At 36.6% G+C, this 19,119-nt stretch overlaps 1 protein-coding gene across 11 annotated transcripts in view; it reads right to left on the bottom strand.

The window, feature by feature from the left end:
- The window catches only part of LOC133572689 (uncharacterized), a 43,778-nt gene extending 30,446 nt beyond the window's left edge, over nucleotides 1-13,332 (bottom strand). For 8 of the 11 annotated variants that reach the window (XR_009810569.2, XM_061925601.2, XM_061925598.2 and 5 more), the window contains exons 1-4: nucleotides 12,966-13,330; nucleotides 7,163-7,274; nucleotides 589-805; nucleotides 401-496 (exon numbers count right to left, since the gene is read on the bottom strand). Coding sequence is in view for 10 of the 11 variants with exons in the window: in XM_061925601.2 (XP_061781585.1) it covers nucleotides 401-496; nucleotides 589-805; nucleotides 7,163-7,274; nucleotides 12,966-13,026 (486 nt within the window). In the remaining variant the exon portion in view is untranslated. Of the gene's footprint in view, nucleotides 1-400; nucleotides 497-588; nucleotides 806-7,162; nucleotides 7,275-12,965 lie in introns of all 11 variants that reach the window. The other 3 variants (XM_061925600.2, XM_061925599.2, XM_061925593.2) reach the window with 2 other exon arrangements.
- Nucleotides 13,333-19,119: the final 5,787 nt, after the last annotated feature.

Consider the following 19,119-nt stretch of genomic DNA (forward strand, 5'->3'; position numbering starts at 1 on the left):
TCCTCAGAAGGAGCCATCTGTATCAGGGGTTATTGGCCGTGTTGTGGGGGCACTTTGTGTCAGTGTCCTGGTGGCCATGGTCTGATGACATCCTGGTGCAGATGTTATTTGTGATAGTGTTTACTCACATGTCTCCTTTGTACTCAGCCATGCATTAATTTGTTCATAAATGTGTGTATGTGTGTGTGTGTGTTTGTGTTAGGTATTTGTGTGCGTGCCGATAATGGGGGAACTGGGTCATTGGGGTATTGCTTTTAAGTATGTAAATCACTTTGCATTGCATTTATTTTATGTATGAAAAGCGCTTTATAAATAGTTTGATATGATGATTTAGAGTACTTCTTTTAATAGACAAAGGCAAACACTATAGCCAAAGCCAAGTTAACAGTACATGTTGTACCTGTTGTTGAGAGGATTCAGAACCATGGTCTCCAAAACTTGTTTTTGTATTGTCTTGGTAATCTTCTACTGGATCTGGATCACTGTTTTTGGAGTCCTAAAGTGTGCCACACCCCACACACGTAATTACAGAGATCGTGTAAAGATCAAAGTGTATCATACAAAACACACAAGGAGAAAACTACTCACTCCCTGTGTTTTCAATATGTCCTTCACCCTTTTTCTTTCCTCCTGTTTCTTATATTTCTGCTTGTTCGTCACCATTGAGGTCCCATCAATAGCCTTGGGCTGGATACGATCACGCTCCTGAACCACCAACTTGGAGTAGTGCACTTTGCTGGGATGTTGCCAAATGGATGCGTTCAACTGGCAGTTGTGATAGTAAATTTTCCCGCCTTCATCTTCACTGTAGGGATCAAGTCAAAGAAAGTTTTTTTTAGTTATAAACAAAAATGGCAACATTGACTTATGTCTATGAACATTTTTGATACGCGCTCACTTAAAATGGCTTCCTTGCTTTAGTATCTTCAAGAAATCAGGACCAATGCTTTATATAATCCTGAAAGTTATTGAACTCCTTTATGTGTAATACATTACATTTGAACAAAAAAACAATTCCACACCTTCAAGGTTGTGTATTCATCACCGAGTGCAGTGAAAACGAATATTTTGATCTGTATAACAAAATAAGGTAATCAAAATACAAAATTGCTGAAAACCTGGATGGATTTTAAGCATTCATATAAATAAAAAAGTGCATCTATTGTGGACTGTTATTACATACAACCTTTAAACCAAGAGTCCTCTAACTACAGCCCATGGGCCGGATGCAGCACTCAAGCGTCCACAATCTGGCTCACGGGATGCCCCAAACAAAATTGTTTTCTTGAGGCTCACGGGATGCCCCAAACAAATTTTTTTTCTTGAGATCTGTCCTGTCTATCTGCTCAGGCAAATCGTATTGTTGATGTAGATGCCCATATCTGCTGTACAGATTTTTTTTTTTTTTTACAAAAGAAAAGTGGGATATTTTTCATGTTGCGTTTGCTATATATATATATATATATATATATATATATATATATATATATATATATATATATATATATATATATATATATATATGTACCGTATATATACAGTCGTGGTCAAAAGTTTACATACACTTGTAAAGAATTTCTACAACTCTTATTTTTTTGTGATGGAGAGCTCATACTTGTTTGTCACAAAAAACATTCATGAAGTTTGGCTATTTTATGAATTTATTATGGGTCTACTGAAAATGTGACCAAATCTGCTGTGTCAAAAGTATACCTGTACATACAGCAATGTTAATATTTGGTTACATTTCCCTTGGCAAGTTTCACTGCAATAAGGCGCTTTTGGTAGCCATCCACAAGCTTCTGGAAAGCTTCTGGTTGAATTTTTGACCACTCCTCTTGACAAAATTGGTGCAGTTCAGCTAAATTTGTTGCTTTTCTCACATGGATTTGTTTCTTCAGCATTATCCACATGTTCTCAATGGGGTTTAAATCAGGACTTTGGAAAGACCATTCTATAACCTTAATTCTTGCCCGATTTAGCCATTCCTTTACCACTTTTGACGTGTGTTTGGGGTCATTGTCCTGTTGGAACATTCAACTGCGCCCAAGACCCAAACTCCGGGCTGATGATTTTAGGTTGTCCTGAAGAATTTGGAGGTAATCCTCCTTTTTCATTGTCCCATTTGCAACCTGTAAAGTACCAGTTCCGTTGGCAGCAAAACAGGCCCAGAGCATAATACTACCACCACCAAGCTTGCCGGTAGGTGTGGTGTTACTGGGATTAAAGGCCTCACCTTTTCTCCTCCAAACATATTGCTGGGTATTGTGGCCAAACAGCTAAATTTTTGTTTCATCTGACCACAGAACTTTCCTCCAGAAGGTCTTATCTTTGTCCATGTGATCAGCAGAAAACTTTAGACAAGCCTTAAGATGTCGCATCTGGAGCAATGGCTTCCTTCTAGCATGGTAGCCTCTCAGTCCATGGCGATGAAAAACACGCTTGACTGTGGACACTGACACCTGTGTTCCAGCAGCTTCGAATTCGTTGCAGACCTGCTTTTTGGGGGTTCTCGGTTGACTCTTGATGATCCTGACCAATGTTCTCTCAGCAGCAGGTGATAGTTTGCGTTTTCTTCCTGATCGTGGCAATGACAAAACTGTGCCATGCACTTTATACTTACGAACAATTGTCTGCACAGGACCTTAAGCTGCTTTGAAATGGCTCCAAGTGACTTTCCTGACTTGTTCAAGTCAATGATTAGTTTTTTCAGATCTGTGCTGAGTTCCTTTGACTTTCCCATTGTCGCGTTTGTAACCGAGTCTAATGACTGCATCACATGAGCCCTATTTAAATGGGCTCAGAGAAGTCAACAGGTGTTGTCAATCATAATCACTCACATGAAGTTAAGAGGCCATGCCATGAAGCTAATTTGATTTGATTGTAACTTTTTCTACATCACCAAAATTGATCACGTATGTTGCTGTATGTATACTTTTGACCCAGCAGATTTGGTCCTATTTTTAGTAGACCCATAATAAATTCGTAAAAGAACCAAACTTCATAAAAAAAATTTGTGACAAAAAAATATGTGCTCAAATCACTCTATCACAAAAAAATAAGACTTGTATAAATGATTGGAAACTCAAGACAGCCATGACAATATGTCCTTCACAAGTGTATGTAAACTTTTGACCTCGACTGTATATGCATATATGTATACATATATAAATATACATATATACACACAAACAAATACATACTGTATGTAAATGTAAACATATATTTACACAAGTCACACACACACATATATATATATATATATATATACACACATACACACACACACACATTATGTATATATATATATATATATATATATATATATATATATATATATATATATATATATACCGGTATATATTTACAGTATGTATATATACACACACACACACAAACATATATGTATATATAACCCCAAAACAAGTGAAGTTGGCACGTTGTGTAAATCGTAAATAAAAACAATTTATTTTTTTTATTTTTTATTTTTGGCCTGTCCAGCTTCTCAGGCAAATCATATAGTTGATATAGATGCCCATATCGGCTGTTGAAAACAAAATATAATGATTTGCAAATCCTTTTCAACCTATATTAAATTGAATAGACTGCAAAGACAAGATACTCAACGTTCGAACTGGAAAACTGGAATTTGATGCCTGCAGCATGTTTCAAAAAGGCTAGCACAAGCTCCAAAAAAAACTGAGAAAGTTGAGGAATGCTCATCAAACACTTATTTGGAACATCCCACAGGTGAACAGGTTAATTGGGAACAGGTGGGTGCCATGATTGGGTATAAAAGCAGCTTCCATGAAATGCTCAGTCATTCACAAACAAGGATGTGGCGAGGGTCATCACTTTGTGAACAAATGCATGAGCAAATTGTCCAACAGTTTAAAAACAACATTTCTCAACGAGCTATTTCAAGGAATTTAGGGACGGTCCATAATATCATCAAAAGGTTCAGAGAATGTTCAGAGAATCTGAGAATCTGGAGAAATCACTGAACGTAAGCAATGATATTACGGACCTTCGATCCCTCAGGCGGTACTGCATCAAAAAGCGACATCAGTGTGTAAAGGATATCACCACATGGGCTCAGGAAGAATTCAAAAAACCACTATCAGTAACTACGGTTTGTTGCTACATCTGTAAGTGCAAGTTAAAACTCTACTATGCAAAGCGAAAGCCATTTATCAACAACACCCAGAAACGCCACTGGCTTCGCTGGGCTTGAGCTCATCTAAGATGGACTGATGCAAAGTGGAAAGGTGTTCTGTGGTCTGACGAGTCCACATTCAAATTGTTTTTCGAAACTGTGGACGTCGTGTCCTCCGGACCAAAGAGGAAATGAACCATTCAGATTGTTATAGGTGCAAGGTTCAAAAGCCAGTATCTGTGATGGTATGGGGGTGTATTAGTAATTTACACATCTGTGAAGGCACCATTAATGCTGAAAGGTACATATAGGTTTTGGAGCAACATATGTTGCCATCCAAGCAACGTTATCATGAACGCCCCTGCTTATTTCAGCAAGACAATGCCAAGCCACATGTTACAATTTGTTGCTGCCATTAAATTCTAAGTTAATGATCATTTGCAAAAAAAAAAAAAAATTACGTTTCTCAGTTCGAACATTAAATATCTTTGCAGTCTATTCAATTGAATATAAGTTGAAAAGGATTTGCAAATCATTGTATTCTGTTTTTATTTACGAATTACACAACGTGCCGTGCCAACTTCACTGGTTTATTGTGTGTGTATATATATATATATATATATATATATATATATATATATATATATATATATATATATATATATACATACATAGATAAATACACACACAAACAGATAGCCCGGCACCCAGCCAAATTATTTTAACCCAATGTGGCCCCAATGTCAAAAAGTTTGAGGAAACCTGCTTTAAACAATAGGAATAGATAAGGGAACTTTCCTGTCCATTCAATATTCAACATATCCAGTATGTAAAGCAGGTTTATAAAACTAGCGGCCGGCAGGGCCAAATAACATCACCCAAATAGGCTTGATGAAACCATTCAAACTAAGTTTGCTCATGAATGCAGTACTCCCACCACCCTGCAGGGGGCAACATTGTGGCACAATGACACAGCAGTGGGGTGACTGGAAGAAGACTACTCAAAAAATATTACAATTCACCCTGGAAAAAAAATCTACATAAATTGCAAAAATTGGACTTTTGACAGCGACTGTAAAAAAAAGTATGAATGTTCTGCCCTGAGCCAATGCTCGAGTCATTGTTTTTTGTTTTGGACATTTTAAGCGGTGGACACTGTTCCAGACCAGCAATAACAATAGAAATCCACACCTGTAAGCTTCATCACTAAACTTGGTCCAAAATTTGTAAGTATATATTGTGCATAAAGATATTGAGTTTGGTTTGAATTGAAATTGCTGACTTTGTGTGATGTCTTTTGTATTTGTGGTTGTGTTGTTATATACAGGACTGTCAGAAAATTAGAATATTGCGATAAAGTCCTTTATTTTCTGTAATACAACTAAAAAACAAAAATGTCATACATTCTGGATTCATTACACATCAACTGAAGTATTGCAAGCCTTTTATTATTTTAATATTGCTGATTATGGCATACAGCTTAAGAAAACTCAAAATTCCCATCTCAAAAATTTTGAATATTTCCTCAGACCAAGTAAAAAGTAAAGATTTATAACAGCAAAACAAAATAAAACATTTGAAAATGTCAATTAATGCACTCCGTACTTGGTTGGGGATACTTTTCACGGATTATAGCACCAATGCGGCATGGCATGGAGGCAATCTGCCTGTGGCATTGCTGAGGTGTTATGGATGCCCAGGATGCTTCAATAGCGACCTTTAGCTCATTTGCATTATTGGGTCTGGTGTCTTTCAGCTTCTTCTTCACAATACCCCACAAATTCTCTATGGGGTTCAGGTCAGGGGAGTTGGCAGGCCAATCGAGGACAGTAATGCCATGGTCAGTACACCAGTTACTGGTGGTTTTGGCACTGCTGGATCATGCTGGAAAATGAAATCATCATCTCCATAGAGCTTTTCAACAGATCAGCATCCTGGGCATCCATAACACCTCAGCAATGCCACAGGCTGATTGCCTCCATGCCACGCCACATTGATGCAGTAATCCGTGCAAAAGGATTCCCAAACAATTACTAAGTGCATTAATTGACATTTTCAAATGTTTGATTTTGTTTTGCTGTTATCTTTATTTTTTACTTGGTCTGAGGAAATATTCAAATTTTTTGAGATGGGATTTTTGAGTTTTCTTAAGCTGTATGTCATAATCAGCAATATTAAAATAATAAAAGGCTTGCAATATTTCAGTTGATGTGTAATGAATCCAGAATGTATGACATTTTCATGTTTTTAGTTGCATTACAGAAAATAAAGGACTTTATCACAATATTCTAATTTTCTGAGACAGTCCTGTACATGTAGCGCTAAATTTGACCAGTAGAGGAAGATAACCCTACACCTTACTTAGGTTGTTGAGCCAGTCATTGTGTGCAAGGTTTAATTTCTATAGTCATCTGTAGTTGATTGTGTTAATGTATTAACATAAACCTCTTGAAATCTATTTTATTTATGTAACATACATAACAGACTTTATTAAGTAAAATAAAGAATATACATTATACTTTTGTAATGTTTATTTTATGTTTATATTTTCAGTATTTTGTAATGTTTGTTTTATGTTTATATTTTCAGTCTAACAAACCTAAATGAAAGAAGAAGTGTAAAGAAGTAAAACTGGGGAAAGAAACTAATTCAAAAGAATAAATAACAAAACTTCTGGACCTTCTATTTCTTCATGCTGTTAACTATCTCTCTCGCTGCACACGCTGGAAAGGATTAGCAAGTTCAGAATAATGAATTTGTTGACAGTGCAGTGTGAAAGCCCGTGTGTTTAGTTTGTAATTAAGTAAACGCAGTCTCAAAGGAATATAAACTGTGGATGTGCTTTCTGACGAAACAGCCAAATTTCAATGTCCGGCACCTGAACCCTCTGGCTCTTGAAACTGCGGCCCTCTTCATTATGTAGTTGAATAGCCCGGATGTAAAAAAAACCAAAACCTAATGGCCAGTATTTTCTAAAAGAAAACAGTGTAACTTCCATTGACTTACCGCTTCAACCATCCTGCAGGCAGCGGGGCAACAATGGCTTCCTTGGCTAACCACATGAAATGTGGCTCCGTCTCTGGATTAATGCCAATGTCCTCTGCATAATCCCTGATTTCTAATATGGGGAAAAATAACAGTTTCACCACTAGTGTTCCATATCACCATGCTTTATTTTGAATTTAATTGTAGTAGTAGTAGTAGTAGTTCATTGAACCTAATAAAAATAATTCACATTTGATACTGAATTATTATGTAGGGGTGTAACGATTGTTTTTAACACTGATTCGATTCAGAAATTGTGGTTGCCGATACAATTCAGGGACAATGTTTTTTTTTTTAGAACAATACGATCAAAAACGATTCACTAAGTTGAAATCGATTAAGTAACTTTTTAGCAAAAATAATCAACCAATGTGACTGTGAAATAAACACTGGATACTGGTACCGGTGAAGTGTCATATACTCCTGTTATTTCTTGTAAGGGAATTAGATATAAATGAATTATGGATACAAACAAGCAACTAAACAACAATCAATGGCCACTGCATTCACATCTTATTTGAATAAAATGCAACAAATACTTTAGGTTGAATTTACAAGAGGAAACACTTCCTGCTCTCATTTTCAATATTGAAGAACATTTCAATAGAACTACAGTAACCAACATTTTAACAGTACAGTAGATGTACCTGCTACTTATGTTTTTGTTTTTAAACATAAAATAATACTACACTATTAACAATTATAATTATACACTATTAACTAGATCCACTGGACGTCCATTGTGGGGATGTCGTTGTGGCTTTGGCAGACCTTTGAGACACTTGTGATTTAGGGCAAAAAAAACAAACCCCGTTTCCATATGAGTTGGGAAATTGTGTTAGATGTAAATACAAACGGAATACAATGATTTGCAAATCATTTTCAACCCATATTCAGTTGAATATGCTACATATTTGATGTTCAAACTGATAAACATTTTTATTTTTTTTTGCAAATAATCATTAACTTTGGAATTTGATGCCAGCAACACGTGACAAAGAAGTTGGGAAAGGTGGCAATAAATACTGATAAAGTTGAGGAATGCTCATCAAACACTTATTTGGAACATCCCACAGGTCTGCAGGCTAATTGGGAACAGGTGGGTGCCATGATTGGGTATAAAAACAGCTTCCCAAGAAAGGATGGAGTGAGGTACACCCCTTTGTCCACAACTGCGTGAGCAAATAGTCAAACAGTTTAAGAACAACGTTTCTCAAAGTGCAATTGCAAGAAATTTAGGGATTTCAACATCTACGGTCCATAATATCATCAAAAGGTTCAGAGAATCTGGAGAAATCACTCCACGTAAGCGGCATGGCCGGAAACCAACATTGAATGACCGTGCCCTTCGATCCCTCAGACGGCACTGTATCAAAAACCGACATCAACCTCTAAAGGATATCACCACATGGGCTCAGGAACACCTTAGAAAACCACTGTCACTAAATACAGTTTGTCGCTACATCTGTAAGTGCAAGTTAAAGCTCTACTATGCAAAGCGAAAGCCATTTATCAACAACATCCAGAAACGCCGCCGGCTTCTCTGGGCCCGAGATCATCTAAGATGGACTGATGCAAAGTGGGAAAGTGTTCTGTGGTCTGACGAGTCCACCTTTCAAATTGTTTTTGGAAATATTCAACATCGTGTCATCCGGACCAAAGGGGAAGCGAACCATCCAGACTATTATCGACGCAAAGTTCAAAAGCCAGCATCTGTGATGGTATGGGGGTGCATTAGTGCCCAAGGCATGGGTAACTTACACATCTGTGAAGGCACCATTAATTAAAAATAAAGGTACATACAGGTTTTGGAACAACATACGCTGCCATCTAAGCGCCGTCTTTTTCATGGACGCCCCTGCTTATTTCAGCAAGACAATGCCAAGCCACATTCAGCACGTGTTACAACAGCGTGGCTTCGGGTACTTTCCTGGCCCGCCTGCAGTCCAGACCTGTCTCCCATCGAAAATGTGTGGCACATTATGAAGCGTAAAATACGACAGCGGAGACCCCGGACTGTTGAACGACTGAAGCTCTACATAAAACAAGAATGGGAAAGAATTCCACTTTCAAAGCTTCAACAATTAGTTTCCTCAGTTCCCAATCGTTTATTGAGTGTTGTTCAAAGAAAAGGTGATGTAACACAGTGGTGAACATGCCCTTTCCCATCTACTTTGGCACTTGTTGCAGCCATGAAATTCTAAGTTAATTATTATTTGCAAAAAAAAAAAAGTTTATGAGTTTGAACATCAAATATCTTGTCTTTGTAGTGCATTCAATTGAATATGGGTTGAAAAGGATTTGCAAATCATTGTATTCCGTTTATATTTACATCTAACACAATTTCCCAACTCATGGAAACGGGGTTTGTAAATCAACATTGATTGATTGATTGAGTACAATACTAATCATCAAAAATAAAGTACAACATCTCTTTAGGTTGCTATTTACTGTTTTTGACATACAAACAATAAAAATCCAAATATATTAATATAGAAAATTAACTGCAAGCAAATTCTTTCAGATTACATGAGCAGTGTTTGACCTGCTACTTCTCTCATTTTAAAAGTCACAACAAATGCAGACGCCACAACACAACAACTTTTAGCTGTACCACAATTGCAAAAGCAACAACAAATGCCCAACAACATAAAACAATAAACACAAGTATAAGCCAAAACACGACAATATAAAGACACGACGGAAGTGACAAGTTTCGGCGACTGACTAACTTCCTGTAACGTCAAGTTGAAAAAGTAATGTGTGACCACTTTTTGTCATAAATAACTTTGTTTTACTTTTTCAATAATACTAATATACTATGTTCAGGAAGTCAGTCCGTTGTCGTAACTCATGCCGCTATCACATCCGCCGCGTCCTTTGTGGCGTAAAGTTGTATTTTGCAACATTATATTATTGTCTTGTGGCGTTTGTATTTGTTGTGGCTTTTGCAATAATGCTGTAGTTATAAGTTGTTGTGTTGTAATTTATGATATTGTCTTGTTGCGTTTGTTGTGACCTTTCTTAGACATCGTAGCTATCCGTCATTCTTGTTTTGTCGACTGATGGCTAATGCCACAAACAGGCAGACAAACTTGAATAACGTAACGTCCTTATCATGTTAAACTTCATAAAAAGTGTGCCGTCCTTAAATCCAACGTTTTTTTTAGTATCGATAAAATTGATCGATTTCCTTTTAAGACAACGTTGGATCGATACCCATCTTTCGGAAGGCAAACTTGCCAAGGACAGATCGATGTAGTTGAATATAAGGCAGTGTTGTACGTGTAACACTACTGGTGCGCAGGCTCCATCTAGTGGTACGCCCAAAAATCACTTGATTAAAGTAGTTTTATTTTCCTATTTTCAAATACAATGTTGCTGTTCAAACCGTGTGTAATGTTACAGTGGCCAAAAATATTAAATATAGTTGCTAAATAAAACCTCTACCATGTTTTTAATGAATACTTAGGCCTACTACGCTACTGTTTTTAATTGTTGGTCATTACTGTGGTACTTGGAGAACCAGGTGTTTTCTGAGGAAGTGCTTGTTATAAAAAAAAAGAAGGTTGAAAACCACTGATCTAAGAAATGCAAATCTTAATATCAAGTGTTACACCTCTAATTATTAGTACTGAATACTACTACTATAATGTCCACAATTTATGCTCAGTGTGCAATATGAGTGTGAATCATTTAGTGTGCTATATGTAAATCTGTGCACTGGTGTGGTGTTATTACTCACTTTTGATTTTTCATTGTTTTTATTACGTTTTACTTTTGTTACTGTATGAAAAAAATGCATTTTCCCATTGTGGAATAAATAAAGTCTCGCCTATCTATCTACCTATGCACATGTTATGCATTTTTCATTGGTATTAAGATGCACATGTTATGCATTTTTCATCGCGTTATGTTAATAAACCTGAACAATATTCGGCAGGACATTTGGTACGTTTTTTTTTTAAGGTAAGCCGTACGTGCGCTCAAAAAAGGTGATTAGTTTCTGTACTAATAAAGAGGAAATTACACTTTTGGAGGACTTTCATCTTAGATTGATGGCAAGAGCGTGTTTACTAATTATTAGTTTAATTCACGTTAAATGTAACATGGAGGTTGATGGCTGTTATATCTGTGGAGCTGTAGAGGATGTTAATCATCTGTTTGTGGCTAGTGAGGCTGTACATGTGTTTTGGGAGGAGATCAGAGATTGGCTGAGAAACAAGGGTGTGGAGATGTCCCTATTCTCTATAGCAGTGTTTTTCAACCTTTTTTCAGCCAAGGCACATTTTTTACCAGCAGAAATCATTAAAAAACAAAAAACAGTTGACAGTAAAAAGTTGCTGTCGCAATTGTTGGATATGACTTTAAAGCATAACCAAGCATGCATCAATATAGCTCTCGTCTCAAAGTAGGTATACTGTTACCACCTGTCACATCACGCCCTGACTTATTTTGAGTTTTTTGCTGTTTTCCTGTGTGTAGTGTTTTAGTTCTTGTCTTGCGCTCCTATTTTGGTGGCTTTCTCTCTTTTTTTGGTATTTTCCGAAGCAATTTCATGTCATCCTTTGAGCGATATTTCCCGCATCTACTTTGTTTTAGCAATCAAGAATATTTCAGTTGTTTTTAGCCTTCTTTGTGGTAACATTGTTGATTGTCAAGTCATGTTCGGATGTACATTGTCTTTGCTCCACAGTAAGTCTTTGCTGTCGTCCAGCATTCTGTTTTTGTTGACTTTGTAGCCAGTTCAGTTTTAGTTTTGTTCTGCATAGCCTTCTCTAAGCTTCAATGCCGTTTCTTAGGGGCACTCACCTTTTGTTTACTTTTGGTTTTAGCATTAGACATCTTTTTACCTTTACACCGCCTCCCGCTGTTTCGACATCTCCAAAGCAGTTAGCTAGTGGCTGCCATCTACTGATATGAAAGAGTATTACACGGTTATTCTGCCGAGCTCTAAATAGCACCGACACTCAACAACACATCATTTGCGGACTATAATTACTGGTTTGCAAAAAAATATTCCATCCATCCATTTCTACCGCTTATTCCCTTCGGGGTCGCGGGGGGCGCTGGAGCCTATCTCAGCTACAATCGGGCGGAAGGCGGGGCAAAAAATATTTTTAACCCAAATAGGGGAAATTAGATAATCTCCCACGGCACACCAGACTGTATCCCACGGCACACTAGTGTGCTGCGGCACAGTGGTTGAAAAACACTGCTCTATAGAAGAGCTCAAATTTGGTATTTTTGTAAACGAATGTAACATAGAAATGTTTGTCAACATTATTATGCTCCGGGCAAAAAATGTTCAACATAAACGTTGATTTATGAAAGTAATTTTCTAATTGGCTAACTGGGTTACAATTATCAATCAAATCTTGGAGAATGATAAAGAGTACAAAAGCCCTTAATTTGATATGCTTGTTAAAAACATTTAAAGTGATTTAGGTAGCCCTTTTTGTCTATTATTTATTTCATTTAATTTGTTTTAGTATTATTACTCTCTGTATTTGCTTGTTTTCTTTCGTTGATGTTGAAAGTGCCTTGACTTTTGTGTGAACTATACATGTATGTTTGTTGTTCAATATAAAAAAATAATAAATTAAAAAAATAAAAATAGTTCACATAGGACAAAATGGAGGAATTTGGATAAAAACAACGCAAGTCTGAATATTGCAACGGTGTTACGAAAAACACGTTAATATTCGAGATAATAATATGTTCAAATAATTGGAAATTGACATAGACAACATTAACTGTGTACCTTTTTCAGAGAAGTCAAGATGTTTATCGTTCCGTTCGGCAAGGATCTCTGGCCCACTCATGACTGATGGATGCGAGGTGAGTGGAAAAAAAAGCCTCACATTTTATAACGAAATTATTTTTTAAAGGATATATAATGTATACTCCGACCTATGGAATCCAGAGACAACATTGCGACCACAGTCGGAGCAGTTTGTGGGGAAAAAAATGACATTCTGATGTCAAAAGCAGATTCGACTCTATATTGCGTTTTCAACTTCAACTCTTTGAAGTTGTGTGATGTCATTTGGAACGCAAAGCAGACGCCCACCATGTCCAAATTCGTCATTATGTTCAAACATGAAAAAGAATGGATTAATTTGAAATTAATTTGAAACTTTTAAAAAATATTTTAGGCTTAGCGTCTGTCCCCCGCGTCGTGACGCTTTAGAGTACATACTAGCCGCAAAGACAGCAGATCGCTTTCTGGCCTACCACTTCCGGTCTCACGTATTTCAATGAGCCGGACGTGACGTCAGGTGCATACAACCTATACCATTCCAAAAATAATAACCCCCCCAAAAAAAGTCAATTTTTTTTTATGACGACTATTATTTTTTATTTTATGACGACAATAAGACTAAATCACTTTTGTGAAGTTAACAAGTTGCAAAACCCTAGAACTTTCACAAACATTTCCCTTTAATTAAAAAAAAGATTTAATGTGCAATCAACATCTATACAAATGTATTCTATAAATGTAATATTTAGAGCCCCTAACCCATGGGTAGGGAACCTATAGCTCCAGAGCCAGATGTGGCTCTCTTGATGACTGCATCTGACTCTCAGATTAATTTTAGCTGACATTGCTTAACACAATAAGTAATGAATAATTCCACTGGTAATCAGTGTTAAAAATAACATTCAAAATATAAAACATTGTCATGCATTTTAATCCATCCATCCGTTTTCTACCGCACCTGTTCAAGAAGTCGCATTAATGGTAAGAAGTATTTTATTCATTATTACTTAGCTTCAGAATAAAAATGTTATTAAAAAGAATAACAGATGTTTTATACTCTAATGCTGGTCTTACTTAAAAATGCACGCATTTAGTTGTATTCAGTGTTAAAAAATATTATATGGCTCTCACGGAAATACATTTTAAAATATTTGGCTTCCATGGCTCTCTAAGTCAAAAAGGTTCCTGACCCCTGCCCTAACCCAAGACTTGAATGAAACCTTGTCGTGATTGCTGTGCAAAGAGGAAAGCTTACTCATGCTCTCCTGAGGCTCAAGCGTGCATTACACCATCCTCGCTTTTAAAGTACCAATTGAGTAAAAAAAAACAAGTAAACTTCCATCCATCCATCCATTTCCTACCGCTTGTCCCTTTCGGGGTCGTGGGGGGTGTTGGAGCCTATCTCAGCTGCATTCGGGCGGAAGGTGGGGTACACCCTGGACAAGTCGCCACCTCATCGCAGGGCCAACACAGATAGACAGACAACATTCACACTCACATTCACACACTAGGGCCAATTTAGTGTTGCCAATCAACCTATCCCCATATGCTTAATTGTCTTTCATTGTAGCCATTAAACCACATCCAATCACATTTACAATCCGTATGTTAAAAAGACAGTTTAAACATCCCAAAATGCCACAAATTCAGTCAGCCATTTGGAACATTCCGCTCCGAATACCTTCGGCTATTTCCGGAGATTGACGTCACAAAGGGAACGCTTCTGCACTCCGAACATAGTATCAGATCAGTCATACTGGAAATATGCAAACATTAGAGAGAGATGTGCTGTCTGTCATTCGCAATCTCTATATAAGACATGAACACATGTTTTTCTATTTTTTATGCATTTTAAGTCATAAATACATAAAAAGTTCACTAACAATGTAGTCAATGGGGGCTCTCTATTTCGCCCACAAAACTCTCTAAAGAACCATCCAAAACCCGCCAACAATACTCTTTATACATATCGTGACCTGAATATTAACCAAAATATTGAGTTGAGTTGAGTTGAGTTTGAGTTTATTTGGAACATGCAAGCATACAACATGATACATCACAATCTCCAGTTTCTCTTTTCAACATGTTCGAAAAGGAGTAGGAAGAAGCAGAGCTTATTTAATCCTACCCCTTTTCTTTTACATAACAGTTGCTAAAACTTTTGTTCACTTCCTGTTCTCAATTTATTCACAATATACTCCATAAGTAATCACAATAAAAAGAAGTAAATAAATAATAATTGGTGAAGTAAGTTACATTTCATATGATGAGATAAGTAAGATTATTTTGAGAGTGAAAGAATGAAAGAATGGATGAATTAAATAAATTCAGAATGTTTATCATGGTTCTTCTTCTTTGTACTTTGTAAACACTTTAAGTTTGAAGAGTTTCTTGAAGTGGATCATATTAGTACATTGTTTGATTGCTTTGCTTAATCCATTCCATAATTTAATTCCACATACTGATATACTGAAGGTCTTAAGTGTTGTACGTGCGTACAAATGTTTTAAATTACATTTCTCTCTAAGATTATATTTCTCCTCTTTTTTTGAGAATAATTGTTGTATATTCTTGGGTAGCAGGTTATAGTTTGCTTTGTGTATAATTTTAGCTGTTTGCAAATTCACTATGTCGTAGAATTTCAGTATCTTTGATTCAATAAATAAAGGGTTTGTATGTTCTCTATATCCAACATTATGTATTATTCTAACTGATCTTTTTTGTAACACCGTTATTGAATGAAGTGTACTTTTGTAATTATTTCCCCATATTTCTACACAGTAACTCAGATATGGTAACACTAGTGAGCAGTAGAGAATATGGAGTGATTTTTTGTCTAGAACATGTTTTGCTTTATTCATTATTGACGTGTTTCTTGCTACTTTATGTTGTATATTTTTTACGTGAGATTTCCAGTTCAATTTATCATCAATCATTATACCTAGAAATTTGGTTTCATTTACTCTTTCAATTTTTATTCCGTCTATTTGTATTTGTGTTTGACTTTCTCTTCTACTGTTACCAAATAGCATTATTTTAGTTTTACTGAGATTCAACGATAGTCTGTTTTTGTCAAACCATCTTTTTAATTTGTTAATTTCTTCCGTTATTATTTGTAGTATCTGCTGTGTGTTCTCTCCTGAACAAAACGCTGTTGTATCATCCGCAAATAATACTAACTTTAAATCTTTTGTAACTTTACAAATGTCATTTATATAGAGATTGAATAATTTAGGTCCTAGTATTGATCCCTGAGGTACACCACAGGATATATTTAGCGTTGTAGACGTGTGTTCGCCTAGCTTCACGTATTGTTTCCTGTTCATTAGATAACTTCTTATCCAGTTTAAGACTAACCCTCTGATGCCATATTGTTCTAGTTTTTTGATTAAAATATTGTGATTAATTGTGTCAAATGCTTTAGTTAGATCCATAAAAACTGCTGCCGCACATTTTTTACTATCTATTGCATTGGTAATTTCTTCTGTATTTTCAATTAAAGCCATTAGCAATGTTGTTATTATAAGCGCTTACGCAAACAAACTATTTCTTAGCGGCACAATGATACAGACAGCTAAGTAGCGCTCTGCTACCTTTACTGTGAGCTTGCAGCAATGTCCTGCTGCTCCCGCATCATCGGGTCTCGGCTCGTCAAAGTTATTCTAGATTGTATCATGCCACTCATCTGAATATTAGGAGGATTTAGCCTTGAATCTAGAAGTTGTTCATCTGTGACATTCAATTCATACTCGGAAATGGAGACAAACACAACCGAAGATAGTGTCTGCAAGGAAATGTCTTTGTTAACCCTTTGTGTGCATCATGATAATTGTTCATCTAAACGGGAAGATATGGACATCCTGTCAGTCGTCATCGAAGTAAAAGAAGACATTGTACAGTAAGTGATCGTTTTATTATGTTTATACTTTGTATTTCTTGTTAAGCACTTAGCAATACTGCTACATGATGGTATGGTGTTTCACTAAAGCTGAATTTGTTTAGCAGAGCTTCTAAAACTTGTAGCTCATCCTCCTTATATTCAGGATTAACAATATAAGGTTCTGGATCCTAATTTTACCCAAAGTAATCGTTGTTGGCTCTCACAAAACCTGCACGATAATAATTGTTTTTGGTGGGGAAGGGATCTGCGGTAAATTATTGGCCTTATTATGAAATATTGCATGTTGAATAATAAGTAGCTTTTTGCGTGACAAAAAATATTTATTTGACTTTAGAAGGATCATGAGTTTGACTTTAAATTAAAAAAAAAGAAATTATATAGACGTCAAGTTAAAAGGGCCTCATAATATGTCTTCCTAAATTCAAAATCAGAATTCTTGACTTCTATAGTTAAAAATATTTGATTGGACAAGTAAAAATATTTTAATTTACCAGTGTGTCTGGTTGCTCGCCTATCAAACTCATTGCTGTTCGACTTTTCTGTCAACTTTGTTGATCTGGTTTCCTTTGACTTCTCCACTGGTTCCTGACATCCTGCCAGCCATAGTTCCATCCATCCATTTTCTACCGCTTATTCCCTTCGGGGTTGCGGGGGGTGCTGGAGCCTATCTCAGCTGCAATCGGGCGGAAGGCGGGGTACACCCTGGACAAGTTGCCACCTCATCGCAGGGCCAACACAGATAGACAGACAACATTCACACTCACATTCACACACTAGGGCCAATTTAGTGTTGCCAATCAACCTATCCCCAGGTGCATGTCTTTGGAGGTGGGAGGAAGCCGGAGTACCCGGAGGGAACCCACGCAGTCACGGGGAGAACATGCAAACTCCACACAGAAAGATCCCGAGCCAGGGATTGCACCCAGGACTACTCAGGACCTTCGTATTGTGAGGCAGACGCACTAACCCCTCTACCACTGTGCTGCCCGCCAGCCATAGTTCCTCATTCTTAATGCACTTTATCCACCTAATCCCAATGATGCTTTTCAGACAGCTGTTTAAAAAAGTCTGTAGCTTCTGTAATGTCCTCGTCGACATTCCCCATGTCTCTGAACCATAGATGAAGGACAGTTTTTACATTGGAATTGATAAGATGCATTTTTGTTGTCAGATTTTCTGAAGCATGGTGAACACTACTCTGGCCTTAATGTCCTTGTCTATGCTTATCCACGATGCTGCCTAAGCGAGTGAAGGAGTTGACTTCTTGTGTGGATTCACCACATACTGTGACTGTGTTATAGGTAGAGGTGTTGATCGTCATTACGTTGGCTGTGTTGGCCAGCATCTGGTTGTGATTGTGTGACAGGAGAGCCAGGTCATCTGGAAAGTACAGGTAATCAAGTTGATAACAGTATATGATAAAAGTATTAATACTTAATTGGCACAGCCCCAGGCAACATTACTATATTGGATTAATTAGATGTAAAGGTGACTATGAGTGTGTGTTATTTCATGTCTACAAGGCTTTCTTAATATCCAAAAGAAAATTACATAAACAGTTTTTTTTTGCTGTAGGTATGAAAATATTTCATTTTGCAAAAATTAATTTACCACGATCAGGCCGAACACCAATTAACAGCGAGAAACAACTACCTGCATTGTTAGTGACGGATATATATATATATATATATATATATATATATATATATATATATATATATATACATATATACATATTTAAGAGTTATTTCTTTTAGTCATATTTGTAATAGCTATTGGTTACCAGTTGTACTCTTTCTATTTTTTCTCCATCTTGTGTCCGCAAGTGCATTGTGAGTTACCTTGACTTTAGGAATGTGAGGAGGAGAGATACTCCTTTTTCCTTAACTCATCCTGTCTCAGTCTAAAGTAGAACAATAGACATGTGTATTCGTTCTGAAGGGTGGGGGCTATTGGCATATTGAAGAAGAGAACGCTTCCGTAAGTGTGCCAGATCAACTTGGCTCCGCAATTGAATGTGTTATTCTAGGCTGGTCTCTTTCCAAAGCTTTGGAAATAAATTACAAAATACCTATTCTGTTCTGGTAATCATTTAAACTCAGTTTATGTGTCATCAAAAGAACTTGGGATTGACCAGTAACTTAAATTCCCTTGGAGGAACATCTGGTCCTGCGCAACATTAGCCACCTCATAATATCAGTTTTTTAATATTTAGAATGCATATATAAGGGAAAAATGTGTGTTCTTTGTCTC

The sequence above is a fragment of the Nerophis lumbriciformis genome, linkage group LG30 (assembly GCF_033978685.3).
Source record: "Nerophis lumbriciformis linkage group LG30, RoL_Nlum_v2.1, whole genome shotgun sequence".
Classification (NCBI taxonomy): domain Eukaryota; kingdom Metazoa; phylum Chordata; class Actinopteri; order Syngnathiformes; family Syngnathidae; genus Nerophis; species Nerophis lumbriciformis.